The sequence below is a fragment of the Myotis daubentonii genome, chromosome 10, assembly GCF_963259705.1.
Source record: "Myotis daubentonii chromosome 10, mMyoDau2.1, whole genome shotgun sequence".
Taxonomy (NCBI): Eukaryota; Metazoa; Chordata; class Mammalia; order Chiroptera; family Vespertilionidae; genus Myotis; species Myotis daubentonii.
In genome coordinates, this window is record NC_081849.1 from 25,040,227 (window position 1) to 25,056,200 (window position 15,974).

At 37.3% G+C, this 15,974-nt stretch overlaps 1 protein-coding gene across 7 annotated transcripts in view; it reads left to right on the forward strand.

Moving 5' to 3' along the window:
* The window catches only part of MKLN1 (muskelin 1), a 330,333-nt gene that overhangs the window by 239,925 nt on the left and 74,434 nt on the right, over positions 1-15,974 (forward strand). For all 7 annotated transcript variants that reach the window (XR_009454700.1, XM_059711806.1, XM_059711807.1 and 4 more), the window contains one exon: positions 9,287-9,399. Coding sequence is in view for 6 of the 7 variants with exons in the window: in XM_059711806.1 (XP_059567789.1) it covers positions 9,287-9,399 (113 nt within the window). In the remaining variant the exon portion in view is untranslated. The remainder of the gene's footprint in view (positions 1-9,286; positions 9,400-15,974) is intronic.

Consider the following 15,974-nt stretch of genomic DNA (forward strand, 5'->3'; position numbering starts at 1 on the left):
CCAGTAACTTTTATATCTTGTCATTCCCAGTCTTTTCCTTCAGCTAACCATTGCTGTCTATATTCTTTTCTGTCACCATTCTGTATCCTATTAGTATTTTAGTGTTTTCTTTTTTGTTAATCCTCACGTAAGGATATTTTCCATTGATTTTTAGGGAGGGTGAAAGGGAGAGGGAAAGACACACAGAACACGTCAGTTGGTTGTCTCCCGCACCAGGACCAGGGATCTAGCCTGCAACCGAGGCACCCTTCAGTCCATAGGCTGACGCTCTATCCACTGAGCCAAGCCGGCCAGGGCTTAATCAGGTTGATCTTAATCATCTTCAAAATGATTGTATTTTTGTAAATATTTAAAAGAACCTTTTCTATTCCAGTCTTACTTGTTTAACAACCAAATATAGTGTTTGGGGATTGAGTTTGTAGGAAAGGCGTGTGTGTGTGTGTGTGTGTGTGTGTGTGTGTGTGTGTGTGTGTGTGTGTGTGTGACATATCTGGGTTTTAATCCTCCTGACTTCACCACTGACTTTTTGTTTGATCTTGAATGAGTTCTAATAATTTTGATAAAAATAGGAATAATAAATTAAGCTATACTGAGAATTATAAGAAATAATGTACTTTATATGTAAAGTATGTGTTATTTATGTAATTTGTATGCAGCATATTAATATGCAGAATATACTAATTAGTCCTGTGGTTTTTGACAGAATCTCACGGTGGAAATATTTTTAAATAACTAAAAATTTTGAAAAACAATTTAAAATAACTTGAAAAGCAGTTTTTTGGGGGGGGGGGGGTGAGAATAACTCACCCAGTATTATTTTGGTATATTTGTCTCATCTTTTATATATGTTGTCTAATTTTAGAAAGTAAGGGAAGCCATAATACTTTTAAGATTTTTAGAAAAAAATATTAAACCCCATTTAGTAATTTTGTTGATAATGTGTAGGTAGAGTTAGTAATGAAGAATGATTTTCCCAAGTAGAATTTGAAGAACCTGGAAGTTTCATCTTTATGAAGTTGGTACCTAAGGAGTAAAATAGAGTGTAGAGAAGCCCAGTTGTTATTTTAAGTATGCATTCCGAAGGTTTCCAGAATGAAGGCTCTTAATCTGTTGAAGTTATATACAAATTTTGTTTGTATATTTTTATGGGAAGAGAATCCATGAATTCTGATCATCAAAGGGACTTTTGACTCAAAAAATTAAGAACACCTTCACTAGAGTAAAACTTCGTAAAGTTCATCTTTTTAAAGTGGCTTCACAGCATTTCATATATCTTGTTTTCTTAAATATTAAATACTTAATAATACCTAAATTTTATTTCTTTTTTAGTATATAGTTTTTTTCCCCATTTTGCTGCAGCTCTAGGACTAGAGTTACCATTTTAAAAAGTACATGATGATGAAGAAAAAAAAATAAAAAAGCACATAATGACATAAATGTTACTATTTAATTTTCAAACCTTCCTTTCTTCCTAAGTGAATTCTATCATTTATACCATGGTAGAGAAGGAATCTAGTATTTTGTACTACTGGATGTATATGTCAGTTTCATTTATTATAATCTCTGTACCTGTACCTCTCCACTTATTAGATGCTTAAACTCTGAATTGGGTTTCAACTCTGAGGAAATTAGGTGAATAAAAAGAGAGAAAAGGCATGTCTATTTTGTTTCAGGGTTCAAGTCTGTACAGATGAAAATTTAAATGTTCATTCTACCAGAAAGTTTCTTTGTTATGTAACTTGCACTAAATTTTGAGAACCTATAATGCCTGCCTTTTTCCCTCTCTCAATCAGAATAGATAGTAAGACCCAGGCAAAACCCCAGTATTTGATAGCTACAAAAGAAGTTTGAGGGGGTGATTCTTGTCATTTGGAAGAGCCCTTCTATGGAAAGCTGCACTTTTGACTATTCTATATTAATTCTATACAAGTGCCATTTTTTTAAACACAGGGCCACATAATTGGTTTTCCTAATGTTCCTTAAAGAAACCTTTGAAGGAAGTAGGTGAACATGGGTTTTTGTTGTGAATTACAAATATATTCATAAGGCTATAGATCTGTAGCTGCATATATACTATTATCACAAAGGAGTTCTGAAATATAGCCTAATTAAGAATACAATGTTTACTGTCATAGATAGAAAATACAACCTTTTAGCTGGGAAAATAACTGTGTTGAATTCGCTAAAAAGATCAGTGTCATCTAGATAGTTTTTAAATCATAACTTTGTTTTAAAAGGGGAGGTGGATGAATACAGTTGATAATCTGCTGGGTCCTGTGAGTTCAAGGAAATGGCTGAAGCTTATAAAACATCTTTCCCCTTCTTTTTTATTGCTCTATTCAAATATTCTCATGTCCATCCTAATTGCATTTTTAAAAGGATTAAACTTTTAAATTAAATATTCTGACAGTGTTTCATTTTTATCTTAAATATAATTTGCATTTCTTAAAACTGCATTTTCCACTTTATTTTTCCCCCCTCTCAGTGTCTATATTAAACTAAGAATTAAGATAACCTCCTTCACTAGCCTGTTAACACTTCTCATACTTCTTTTGTTTGACACAAGAATTTTATCTAATATTGGGCTCATGCTGTGTTAGTGCCATAGTGTATGTATTCTGTACTGTTTCAAACAGGAAAAATGAATTTAACTACAAAAATAGTGTGCCATCTTGTGGAGGATAATGCAATCAGCACAGTCTGTTTTACCATTAAAAATCAGAATAGGATAGATAATTGCATTCGGGCTCTTAAAATAAAAAGCCTGCTTCTTTGTGAAAATGGTGTGAAGACACTGATGTGTTAACATCTCTACTGTATTTTTAGTGTACATAAGGTAACGTAGACTAGTACTCCTGGCACTAGGTAGCTGTAGGGTTTATTCCATACTGCTACCTAAAAGACCTGTACCAAAGAATATGGTTGAATTTTAGATTTGTGGCCTAAGTAATGAGAGATTTATTGATTGATTGATGATTGAATCATTTATAATCTCTTAGAATGAAATTGCTTTAAAATTTTGAACATATGCTATTATTGGTCAGTTTAAATCCAATTCCTTTCTTTCATTGGCTCCTCATTTTCAGTCAGTCCCATATGCTGCAAGTTGTGATCTGACCATGCTAAATCTGCCTAAAATCTTCTGTAGCTACTCCAAAGTCTGTGGCATCAAGTTCTTAGTTTGTTTCTATATTTTCATTTAAACCCTTCCATGTTCTGGCCACTGCCTGTCTTTTTAACCTTATTACCTTCTGTGTTCTTCTTTTAAATTGAACAGTGCACTTATTCATTACACAGTTTTTACCACTTTGCATTCATTAGTTAAGTCTCACAGTTGCTTTACGAGATAGGGACTGGATGCCATTTTATAGATGAGGAAACCAGTGGTTAAGGAATTTGGTGGGGATCACACAGCTACAAATCTGTTCAAGACCTGTCTGACTTAAGAGTCCATGTCTTTTAAAACACTTTTTGTGTTTTTCTGTCTCTGTACCTTTATTTTTTACTCTGCTGAAATGTCCTCTTTTTTGTCCCCCATTCTGTCAACAAAGCCACCTTGTGATGCAAATACCACTGTTACCATGAAACCTTTCTGATGGCACTTATCTACCCTGCAATCATGGTGATTTATGTACTTGTTTTAAAAATACGTTTTTATTGATTTATTTTTTTTTTACAGCGAGAGAAAGGGAGAGGGAGAGGGAACAAGATAAATGTTGATATGAGAGGGAAACATTGATTAGTTGCCTCCCCTATTTGCCCCAGTTGGGGATTGAACGAGCAACCTGGGTATGCGCCCTGACCAGGAATTGAACTGGCAACCTTTCAGTGCATTGGATGACGCTCAGTCAACTGAGCCACACCAGCCAGGGCTGTATACTTATTTTATATTGTTGATTTGAGTGTAAGCTCCTGGAGGATAGGGACTCTTTTAAAAAAAATCTTTACTGTTGAGAGTATTACAGATGTCCCTCTTTTTTCCCCCATTGCTCCCTTCCACCTGGTTTCCACCTCATCTCAGGCCTTCTCCACCCTATTGTCTGTGTCCATAGGTAATACATATATGCATATAAGATCTTTGGTTAATCTCTTCTCGCCTCTCTCCCCCACCCCTATCTCCTTCCCTCTGAGATTCATTAGTCTGTTCCATGTTTCCATGCCTCTGATTCATTAGTTTGTTTTGTCTATTATAGTGCTTGTTTGTTTATTTTGTTTCTTAGATACAACTGCTGATACGTATTTATTGCTATTTTATTCATATATTTTATTTTTTTCTTCCTAAAGAAGACCCTTTAACATTTCATATAATACTGATTTGGTGGTGATAAACTCCTTTATTTTTTTTGTTTTGTTTGGAAAGCACTTTAATGTTGATTTAATTCTTGGAATCCTCTATTCTACTGTCAATTCCCTGTATTCTTCAATTCTAAATGATAGCTTTGCTCAGTAGAGTACCTTGGTTGTAGATCCTTGCTTTTCATTATTTTGAATATTTCTTGCCACTCCCTTCTGGCCTACAATGTTTCTGTTGAGAAATCAGCTGACAGTCGTATGGCCGCTCCCTTGTAGGTAAATAACTGCTTTTCTCTTGTTGCTTTTAAGGTTCTCTCTTTGCCTTTAATCCTTGGCATTTTAATTATGATGCCTGGGCCTCTTTGGGTTCCTCTTGTTTGGGACTCTCTGGGCTTCCTGGTCTATTTCTTTCACCAGGTAGGGAAATTTTTCTGTCATTATTTCTTTAAATAGCTTTTCAATATCTTGCTTTCTCTCGTCTCCAACCCCATAATGTAAATATTGGTATGCTTGAAGTTGTCCCAGAGGCTCCTTACTATCTTCATGTTTTGGGGTTATTTTCTATTTCATTTTGTTCTTCTGATTGGGTGTTTTTTGCTTTCTCATATTCCAAATCGTTGATTTAATTCTTGGAATCCTCTGTTCTACTGTTGATTCCCTGTAAATTATTATTTATTTCAGTTAGTGTATGCTTAATTTCTGACTGGTTCTTTTTCATGTTTTTAACATTCTCACTAAGATCCTCGAAAGTCTCACTAAAACCCTTGATGCTCTCATTAAGTCCCTTGAAGCTCTCATTAAGATTCTTGACTAACCTTATAACCATTGTTTTGAACTCTATATCCAGTATTTTGCTTGCTTTCATTTCTTTCATTTTTAACATGTTTCTTTGTCTCTGCATTTTGGCTGCTTCCCTGTGTTTATTTCTATGTATTAGGTAGAGCTGTTATGTCTCCTGGAATTGGTAGAGTGGCCTGGCCTTTGTATTAGGGGTCCTATAGGGCCTAGTGGCTCAGTCTCCCCAGTCACCTGAGCTGGGCACTCTAGGTGTGCCCCTGTGTGGGCTGTGTGTACAGTCTTCTTGTAGTTGAGCCTTGATTGCCATTGGTGTCACTAGGAGGAATTGGCTGTGAGGACCAGCTGTGTCTACAATAAAAGAGCTGCTGTGCAGGAGACACGCTTTGGAGCATGACTTGCTTCATTGGGGCTTTGGTGCTCATTGAGTCTGCCCCTGGAGCGTGCTGCTTGTGGATACATAGAGTTGTAATATGGTATGGTCCGAAGCTGTCCATTGGGTGCACTGACTCTGAGGCCTCCCAGGAGGTGCAAAGTCAGGCACTGCCTAAGGCCACTAGCAGGAGCTACAGTGACATCTGCAGATGGCTACTACTTGTATTGGGCTTAGAAGTGCCTGGGTGAGGACCAGCTATGAAGCAAGGCATCCTGGTGTTTGTGCCGGGTCTTGGACTTTTTATTAATTGGTTTGGGGCATGGTGATGCCAGCTGCTGCTTGTTTAAGAGTTTTTAGCAATGTCTGAAGCCTGAGCCAGGACAGACCATATATGGAAAAGCAGTTGCAAACAACTTGGTTGGGGCTGCAAATTGGATTGGGTGTGGTCTCAGGGAATCACCAGGGTGGAAAGAACTGTGTGGGCCAAGCTGATGGAAACTCAGATATGATTGCTAGTCAGCTCTGCGATGGGGGGAGGTCCCACAGGAACAGTGACCCCTGGGAGCACCCTTGTGGGAGGAAGCTACACCCAAGTTCCTGCTCCTATGCCATACAGTCCAATTCCTCCCCATATGCACCTGGATTCCCCTAAAGCTGCTGTCCTGTACTGGAGCTCAGAGGAAGCAAGATCATGTAAATTCTTGCATGGGCCCTTTAAGAGGAACACCTGGGTCTCCAGCAGCCTTTATGTCACTCGGCTGCAATCCCTGCTGGTTTTTACAGCCTGAAGTTATAGGGACTCTGGAACCCTAGGCTGGGGGTCTGGTGAGCAGCTGGGACCCTCGCTTCCTTGGAGATATCCCTCCCGATGAAAAAAACGCAGCATGTGGGTGTTGGACTAGCTCAGTCTAGCCTCTGCTCCTCCTCCCAGCCTCAGTGTGCTTTCTTCTTTGCTTCTCTCGTTGTAGGACTTCCATTCAGCTAGATTTCAGGTGGTTCTGAATGATGGTTCTGTATTTTAGTTATAATTTTGATGTGGTTCTGGGAGGCGGTGAGTACAGGTGTTTACCTAAACCGCCATCTTAGTTCCTTCCCTTGTCTTTTTTTTTTTTTAAATTATTCTCTAATGTACCTTGCCAATTCAGATTAGTATTAAAAAAATATTGACCAGACATGCCTCTGAGTGCTGGGAGAAATGGATAACTTCTATAGCCTGTTCTCCTTTAAGAAAAAATAAAAAGAGGGCTGCTGCTTAAGGACGATTGTACTGTCCCAGGGATGTACATGAATTGTTGTATAATTTTTAAGCTTGAGAATGGATATTCAGTAAACCAAACTGTCCTGTTGCAAATAATGTTTTTTTTCTACTTTCTTAACTTCTCACTACAGTTCTCCAATTATTTCTATACTTTTTTAAAGTTTCTTATATTATTTATCCATTAAATAATACTTTTGCTGCCATTTGTTTCTAGATAATATCTCATCTCTGAATGATTTGAATTAAATAATTAGATGATTTAATTAAATTTTTGTTATGCGTCATTCAGGTATGTCAAAAGGTCCTGTTTCTCTCTGATTTATTCAATTTTACTATTAAACTTCAACTGGGACCACAAAGTATTCATGGACAAGAATGACATCTTGGATTAATTCCATTGGGATGCTTGCTCTGTGCCAGATTTTATTTTGCTCAGCTATCAATGAAGCTGTTGTGGAAATGTGGGTTTTCTTTGCTGTGAGAATTTATGCGTACAAAGAGACCTGCTTTCAGAAAGAACATTGAGAACCCAGAGTCCAAGAGGGAGGGTTATTAAAGTTAATGAACCAGGATAACCTTATCCAGAGGGTGCCAGAAACAGTATAAAACAAAAGGTCAATTGCTATTGCTATTTTAGTTATATACACCCGCCCTCTCTAGGCTTCAGAGTTTAACAGGGTTTTAACTGCCTTTACAATGAGGCCTTGACAAATAATTTTTAAGCCAGATCAAAATTCTTTAATTTTTTTCCTATAAAATTCTATGTATCTGGGCATTACTGTGTGTCATTTCAGAAACAGAATGTTACTTAACTAATGGGAATCGATTGTTGTAGTTCTGATATAGTAGTTCACATTTGTACAGAGCCAAAGTGTTCCAGGTACTGAGTTAGACATGGAATCAGGCACAAGTATTTTTTATTTCTGTGCGTTTTAAAGGTAGAAATGCTGTTCATACTTGACAGCCTTCAGAATGTTTTCATGAACTTGTATCTGAAGAACTTCACAACACTGAGAGTTTTGTAAATAAAAAAGACTAATAACCAGTGAGGTTAAGTGACCTTTCACTGAGTTAGCACTAGAACTCAGTCCTGTTCCAGTGGTCTATTCTTATCCAGAAGTATTGTTTTGATTTCCCAAGATTCTTGGGGCATAGAATGGGATGTTTCACTTAGAAAATTCACTTAGAGTTTGAAATTATATGACATGGCAAAAACCTCTTAGAAGAGAGCCCAACTCTATGAATGGCAAGACACTTCTTCAACGGTATTACAATATTTCCAAGTGCACTTTGAATTATAACCCTTTATGGTGGGGCATAACTTAGATGGCAGTCTCTTCATATATATGACTAGGGCATGTCAGTTAAGAGAGTAGATGGCTTTACAGTTTTCCTGTGATGTCTAATTAAATTTATAAAAAATAATTGCTGGGCTTGTATAACCATTAGACATAAGACATTTATTTACAAAGGGGGAAGTATTTGAAGAAAGGAAAGGCACTCTTATTATAGAAAAAGAATGGGATAATACACATTGTTACGTATAAAGATTTTCATTTTTCACTGAGCAAGAAATCAGTTTTGTCACAGGGATAAAGTCTATGGATATAATAGATATTTCAGAGTTAGAAGATACCAAATTCTCAAGATACCTACAAATGACTGAAAGGTGGACTTATGAGGAGTTAAAAGCTACCACAGTATATATGGAAAAATTTCCCCAATTTTCCATGGGAATACCAAGGCCATATGCATCACTTTATTCTTAAGATATCTAACTTTAACTTCCGGCTAATTATTGTTTTTGGTGTTAACATTAGAGAGAAAACAGTTATAATGTGATTTTTTTCCAGAAATAGCTAGATGTCTTTATATTATATTTTACATTATATATTTCTTTGGTATTTTTTTTCTTTCTCTTTTTTCTCTTTGCAGTCTGAAGCTGCATTATTAAGAAGGTGATAAATGTAAATTTTTCGTAGGCTAACACAGAAACTCCTATACTGGCTGAATATCAGATTCACCATGGATACTTTAAAAATACAGACTCTCTTTTACCTACTAAATACCTATGGAAGCAGAATCTTAGGGAATTCCTCCTCATTGTCTGTATTTTTTTTTAATATATTTTATTGATTTTTTACAGAGAGGAAGGGAGAGAGAGATAGAGAGTTAGAAACATCGATGAGAGAGAAACATCGATTAGCTGCCTCTTGCACATCTTCTACTGGGGATGTGCCCGCAACCCAGGCATATGCCCTTGACCGGAATCGAACCTGGGACCTTTCAGTCCACAGGCCGACGCTCTATCCACTGAGCCAAACCGGTTTCGGCCATTGTCTGTATTTTTATAAATCTCTCAAAATAGTGGTTCTACAGCAGCTTTTCCACATACTCATGTTTAGGAAACACTAGTCTAGAAATATTTTAAGTTTAAAAATTTTAAGTTTATTTAGATGTACCTTTTTAAATGGTTTTAGAGACAACTGGGTAAGTCTGGATGCCTAGACTTATATTTTGTCCTTAAATTTATCATTTTACACATATTTTTCTAATTTTCATAGAGACCGTTTATTTGTTTGGTGGCTGGGATGGAACACAAGATCTTGCTGACTTCTGGGCGTACAGTGTGAAGGAGAACCAGTGGACATGTATCTCTAGAGACACTGAGAAAGAGGCAAGTTCTCACACTTTTCATCCATCGGTATTGCAGTAGGGGTGCGGGTGTACACTTCTTTTTTTCTGGATAATTTGTATTCTTTTCTAATATCTATCAGCAGTGATAGCAGAAGAATTTGTGGTGAACAAGTTTGGCTTAAGTACTTTTACATTCCAGCTTCTATACATGGTTCTTCAACTACTTGTACATGAACAAATCCATCTTACAGAATTAAAAAGCAGTGGTTATCTGATACTAGAGGCATGGTGCACGAATTCATGCATGGGTGGGGTCCCTTGTCCTGGCTGGCAATCGAGGCTGTCTTGCCCAGTCTGGGGGGAGGGACTGAAGGACATTGGCCAGCTGTGGGGAGGGACCGTGGGAGGTTGGCCAGCCATGGCAGGTTAGCTGTGGGAGCACACTGACCACCAGTGGGCAGCTCCTGTGTTGAACATATGCCCCCTGGTGGTCATTGTGTGTCATACCTACCAGTCATTCGGTCGTTTGGTCGCTTAGGCTTTTGTGTATATATACTAGAGGTCTGGTGCACAAAATTTGTGCACGGGGGTTGGGGTTGGCGGGGTTGTCCCTCAACCCAGCCTGCACTCTCCAATCTGGGACATCCCTCTCACAATCCAGGACTGCTAGCTCCTAACCGCTCGCCTACCTGCCTGCCTGATTGCCCCTAACCGCTTCTGCCTGCCAGCCTGATCGCCCCCAACTGCCCTCCCCTGCTGGCCCGCTCACCCACAACTGCCCTCCTCTGCCGCAGCCTGCCTCTTCCGCCAGGACTGGCCTCCTCTGTGCCACACGGAGCTGCAGGACTCCCAGGCCTCATGGTGCGGAGCGGCCACCGTGCCCCCCTCCGCTGTGTGCGCAGCCATCTTGTGGTAGCCATCTTGTGATAACATTGTGCAAGGGCGTCGTGCAAAGGTGTGACGCCACCTAGGCTTTTATTATATAGGATCATTATATGTGATAGATCATTTAGTTTTTACTACTTTCCTGGGAATGTAACTATGTAACTATCTTGATTTTTCATGTTCCTGTCACCTCTACTCTTATTTCAAGCATTCATCTTATTTTGAGTTCTGGAAAATTGTGCTTTGGATGGCTTCACTATCTCACTATTTTGGCCCCTTACTATTTAACAACATATCAGTTTTACAAATGAAACATTTTATTTTATTTTTTTTTTGAAACATTTTATTTTTACCTAAAATTGTATTTATGTATTTGTGCCTGCTGATATATGTATCCACTAAGCATTTCAGTAGTGAATAAGATGGCTTGATTTATGTACATAATTATACACTGGTATAAAGCAAAAGTTAATTCATTTTCCCCCAAATCTTTATTTTTAATGTTTTTATTTTAGAAAGAGGGAAAAAGAGAGGGATAGAGAAATAGGAGCATCGATGAGAGAGAAACATCCATCTGCTGCCTTCTGCATGCCCCCTATTGGGGATAGAGCCCACAACCCTGGCATGTGCCCTAACCAGGAATCTACCTGGTGATCTCTTGGATCAGGGATCAATGCTCAACCACTGAGCCAGCCTTGCTGGGCTCAAATCTTTATAGAACTTTTTATTGTACCCTATGTCTAAGATGTTTCAGATTATGAGGTTAAAAATAAACTGTAACAAAACAGTAGGAGCTGCAAGTGAAAAGTGGGAGAAAAAGACCTAATTTAAAACCCACTGATTTTTATGTAAGAAGGCTATTTCAAAAAGAACTAATACTGTGTCTTTAATCCTAGGACACTGGATTCTTGCATACTCATGTGTTCCCTGGGTTAATAATTTAATTAATCATTCTTTCCAAAGGTATTTTAAAATTCCAATTTGTATTTATTATCGCTGTAAAAGTATATAAAAATGGCCTTTGTTTTCAATATTAAAGTACTATTTTCTGAAATGATATTTCTATCCTCAACAAAAATAAAGACACCTAAAAAAATACCTTTCTACTCTTCAACTATTTTATTATTTATTTTTATTTTTATTTTTATTTTTTTGGTATAGCAAAGTTGGAAATTTATTGAAGAACAAGTACAGATTCCCACGTGGAGAAGGGGAAATAATCTCACAGCACAGACTCCCAAGTGGGGAGGGGGAAAGAGTCCCCTATTTTATTATTTTAAATTTATCTTTATTGTTGAAAGTATTACAGATGTCCCTCTTCTCCCGCACCCCCAAATCCCCTCCATTCCACAACTGCCCCTCCCAGGCCTTTACCACACTATTGTCTGTGACCATGGGCTATGAATATCGTATATAATAAAACCTAATATGCAAATTGACTGAAGAGCAGAATGACTGGTCGATATGCTGTGCACTGACCACCAGGGGGCAGACGCTCAACCCAGGAGCTGCCTGCAGGCCCCATGGCGGGTGCCAGCGGGGCTCCCCCCAGCCCCCAACAACAACAATAATCAGAATGCTAAAGCAATTTATCTACCTAGCTTTTATTTGTATTTTTTGCTTAGAGTAAGAACTTCAAATTTCTCATCAGGATTTGGTCACCATTTCTAGCCTCATCTCCTGAGTTAGTGTGCTAGCCATACCTATAGTTTCTGGAATTATTCGACTTTCTCATCTCTGTCCTTTGGCAATAGTTTTTTTTCCTGTTTGGAATTAACAGAGGGTGTCCTCCCATGCACCCTGCTTTTACCTTCCTCTGTGTAGTGTTCGTGTCTTCTCCATGCAGAATTTAACAACTTTTTTTTTCTTCTTTATGTGCTCATTTAATGCCTTATATTCTTTGAATGGGTTATTGTAATGATTGTTTGCATTCCTGTGTTCCTACCCAGACTCTGAATTCCTTAAGGCATAAATCATATACTTACTCTGTAGTGAGTAATTAGGTAATATTAATTAAATGAAAAGTTAATACTGGAGAAAAGAAAGGGAATGATAAATACAAAATTCAGGAGAGTGGCTGGCAAGACAAGGAGTTGGTTTACACAGGATTTCAAAGGTAATATTTTTTATTTTTGAAGCTGGGCATGGTTATTATTTTTATACCATTTATATGTTACAAATAATATTTAGAATGCAATTTATAATTATTTAAAACATACACTGGAAAAATAGATTATTTTGACAAGACTACTGTTTCTGTTATTTTGAAGTCAATAGATTTACTAGTAAGTGGTGACCTAGTGCTGGAGTTTGGATTGATTATAGTTCATTGCTTTCTTGTAGACACCAAAAAAACTTTGGTTGATCTGTGAATTGAATGGTAGTATATGGCTCTAGCATAAATACTTACTCCTTCCAAAATTGAAGTTAATATTTCATTACCTATTTTAATTTTTCCATACCAGTGTGTACAATGTTATTGTTTGGTAATACCCCAGGGCATGTGTTTTCAAAGTATGATATACAATTAAGAAGCAAAATTAATTTAATTTACTTAAATATGTACCTAATAATATTTAAGAGATTGAAAGAATGGGATGGCCCAGCTTTTAAAAAGAATAATTATTTTAAATGTGCAAGTTGATATGCAAGTAAGTTTTTATAGGTTCAAGATATTTTTGTTTAGTTTTGCATATTTTTTTTCTTTTTTTTTTTTCTTTATTGCTTAAAGTATTACAAAGGGTATTACATATGTGTCCATTTTTCCCCCCCGCCCTAGACAGTCCCCTAGCCTCCCCTATCCCCCGGTGTTAGTTTTGCATATTAATAAATCTCTTTAATGTATTACTTAGTGTAAGACAGCTAGATTCTCATATGTGCTGCTGCACTTAGTCTCTGTGACATAGTGTTTTGTGTGGAATATATGAAGAAAATTGGATTTCACACAGATATGTTTTTAGAGAGGAGAGTAGTATTTTAATGGCCTTTTGAGATAATTGCACATGACCCTTTTTTATCTCATCCCAAATTAACAAGTGGTTGTTTCTTAAAGGTAATTACATTATAGACTCTGAAGCCATATCAATTAACATTTTATTTTCTGCTACATTGATCTATCTTGCTCTTTGAATAGACCTTTTATCCATGGTGCTTTTTATTCATGTGTTTGAAAAATATTGGTTCTCTGAGTTATATATATATCTTCCAATTGTTGACATTTTATTATACAACTAGAGGCCTGGTGCACAAACTCATGCACCGGTGGGGTCCCTCAGCCTGGCCTGTGGGATCGGGCCAAAACCAGATCTATGACATCCCCTGAGGCGTTTCGGATTGTGAGAGGGCTCAGGCCAGGCTGAGGGACCTCACTGGTGCACGATCAGGGCCGGGAGGGACGCAGGAGGGCTCCAGGGTGTGTCCGGCCTGTGTCGCTAAGTCCAGATCGGCCAGACCCCAGCAGCAACCCGCTGGAGTGTCTTCCTGCTAGTGGTGAGTGCACATCATAGCGACTGGTCGACTGGTTGACTGTCTGCCCCCTGGTGGTCAGTGCATGTCATAGCAACTGGTCAATCAGTTGACTGTCCCATGGTGGTCAGTGCACATCATAGCGAGCGGTTGAGTGGTCTTAGCATATCATTAGCATATTACGCTTTGATTGGTTGAACAGACGACCAGACACAGCATATTAGGCTTTTAATATATAGGATATCCAAAAATGATACATTTGTTAATATTACTATGAAGTCATTAGAAAAGTCTTTAGAATAGTGAGGAAGTGTCAAGATCACATTGGTGGGTAGGAGTTTTCAAAATTTTTAATTTTTGCTCAATTTAAAAATGCATTTTATCACTGACAACTAATTTTGTGAGTTATTTTCCTTCACAATGACATACTTTATTTTTAATGTCAGGCATATCATAATATCTGAATAACATTACTTGGATTGTTAGTTTCCTTTCCAATAAATATAGTGTTACATGGGAAAGCAGCTAAGTCAGCTTGCATCTCAATCACATAGGTGCTTTTTCTTGAGATAACCATTATACATCAAGAAGCATTGTTTTATAGTTTTCTAAATCTCTTTAGTGTTTGGTTTAATAGAAGGCAGCTGGATTCATATCCACTTCTGCATTCAATATATTGCTATATCAAAAGTCGTGTAGCCTCTGAAAAACTTCACCTATATTCATAAGAGAATAAGAGCGAAAAGATAAATTTTATCTTAGTATTATGAAAATAACGTTGATTTTGTGGACTCCCTGAAGTGTTTTTAAGACTTCAGACTGCACTGAGAATAGCTGCTTTAATTTAATCCACAATCCCTATTCAGAGGTAGACAATCATCCCAATAATTTCTTTAGTAATGTCCTCTATAGGTGTCCCACTGTCAGCCCAACCCCTATCCCTGACCTAGAACTCAGTTCATAATCATGCATTGCATTTCAATGTCATGTTTCTTTAGTCACCTTCAGTCTGGAATAGTTCCTTAACCTTTTCTTGACCTTGACATTTTTGGAATACAAAGAAGTTATTTTGTAGACTGACCCTCAATTGGGTTTGTCTATTTTCTTAAGATTGCATTTAGGTTAGACATCTTTAGCAGAAATACCATGTAGATGACATTGGGTCTTCCTTAGTGTATTTTATCAAGGGATTTGTCTGATATTAGCTTTGATCAGTTGGTCAAGAAAGGTGCCCTCCGGATTTTTCCATTCTGTAATTAATAAATAAATTTTGAGATTATGAAAATATCCTGTTACTCATTTTAGCATCCATTGATGAAACTGTTGAAGCTTTCCCAAAGTGGTTGTACCATTTTATATTCTTGCCAGAAATGTTTGAGAGTTGTTGTTCCCTATCTTCTTCCCCATTGATCTTCGTCAAAATCAGTTGGTCATATAAGTATATGTCTCTTTTTGGACACTCTATTTTGCTCCATTATCTTTTGGTCTGTTCATAAACCAATATGGTACTCCTTGAGGCCAGGTAATGTAGGACCTCTTTATTCTTTTTTAAAAATTATTCAGATTCTTCTAGGTCCTTTACATTTGCATAAAAATTTTAGAATAGTGTCCATTTTTAAAACTGTTGGGATTATTGGGAATGTAATGAATCTATAAAGCAATTTGGAGAGAATTGCTGTCTTATTAATAGTCTTGGAATCTATGAACATAGTTAAATCTCCATTTATTTCAATCTTCTCTAATATCTCAGCATTCTTAGAATTTTCATGTTAGAGGTCTTGGATATTTTTTATTAAATTGATCCCAGTATATTTTGATTTTTCATGCTATTTTAAATGGAACTTCAGCCGAAACCGGTTTGGCTCAGTGGATAGAGCGTCGGCCTGTGGACTGAAAGGTCCCAGGTTCGATTCCGGTCAAGGGCATGTACCTTGGTTGCGGGCACATCCCCAGTGGGGAGTGTGCAGGAGGCAGCTGGTCGATGTTTCTCTCTCATCGATGTTTCTAACTCTCTATCTCTCTCCTTTCCTCTCTGTAAAAACTCAATAAAATATATTTTTTAAAAAAAATGGAACTTCAAAATTTTTTATTAGCAAACAAGCTGCTAATATAGAGAAGTAAATAGTTTTGTTTTTTTTTAACTTTGCCTTTGTGTATCTTACTTTTCTAAATCCACTTCTAATAGTTTCTTTGTTGATTTCTTTGGCTGTTTTCATCAAATAGTCATGTCATCTATGAATAGAAATCGTTTTACCTTTTTTCCAT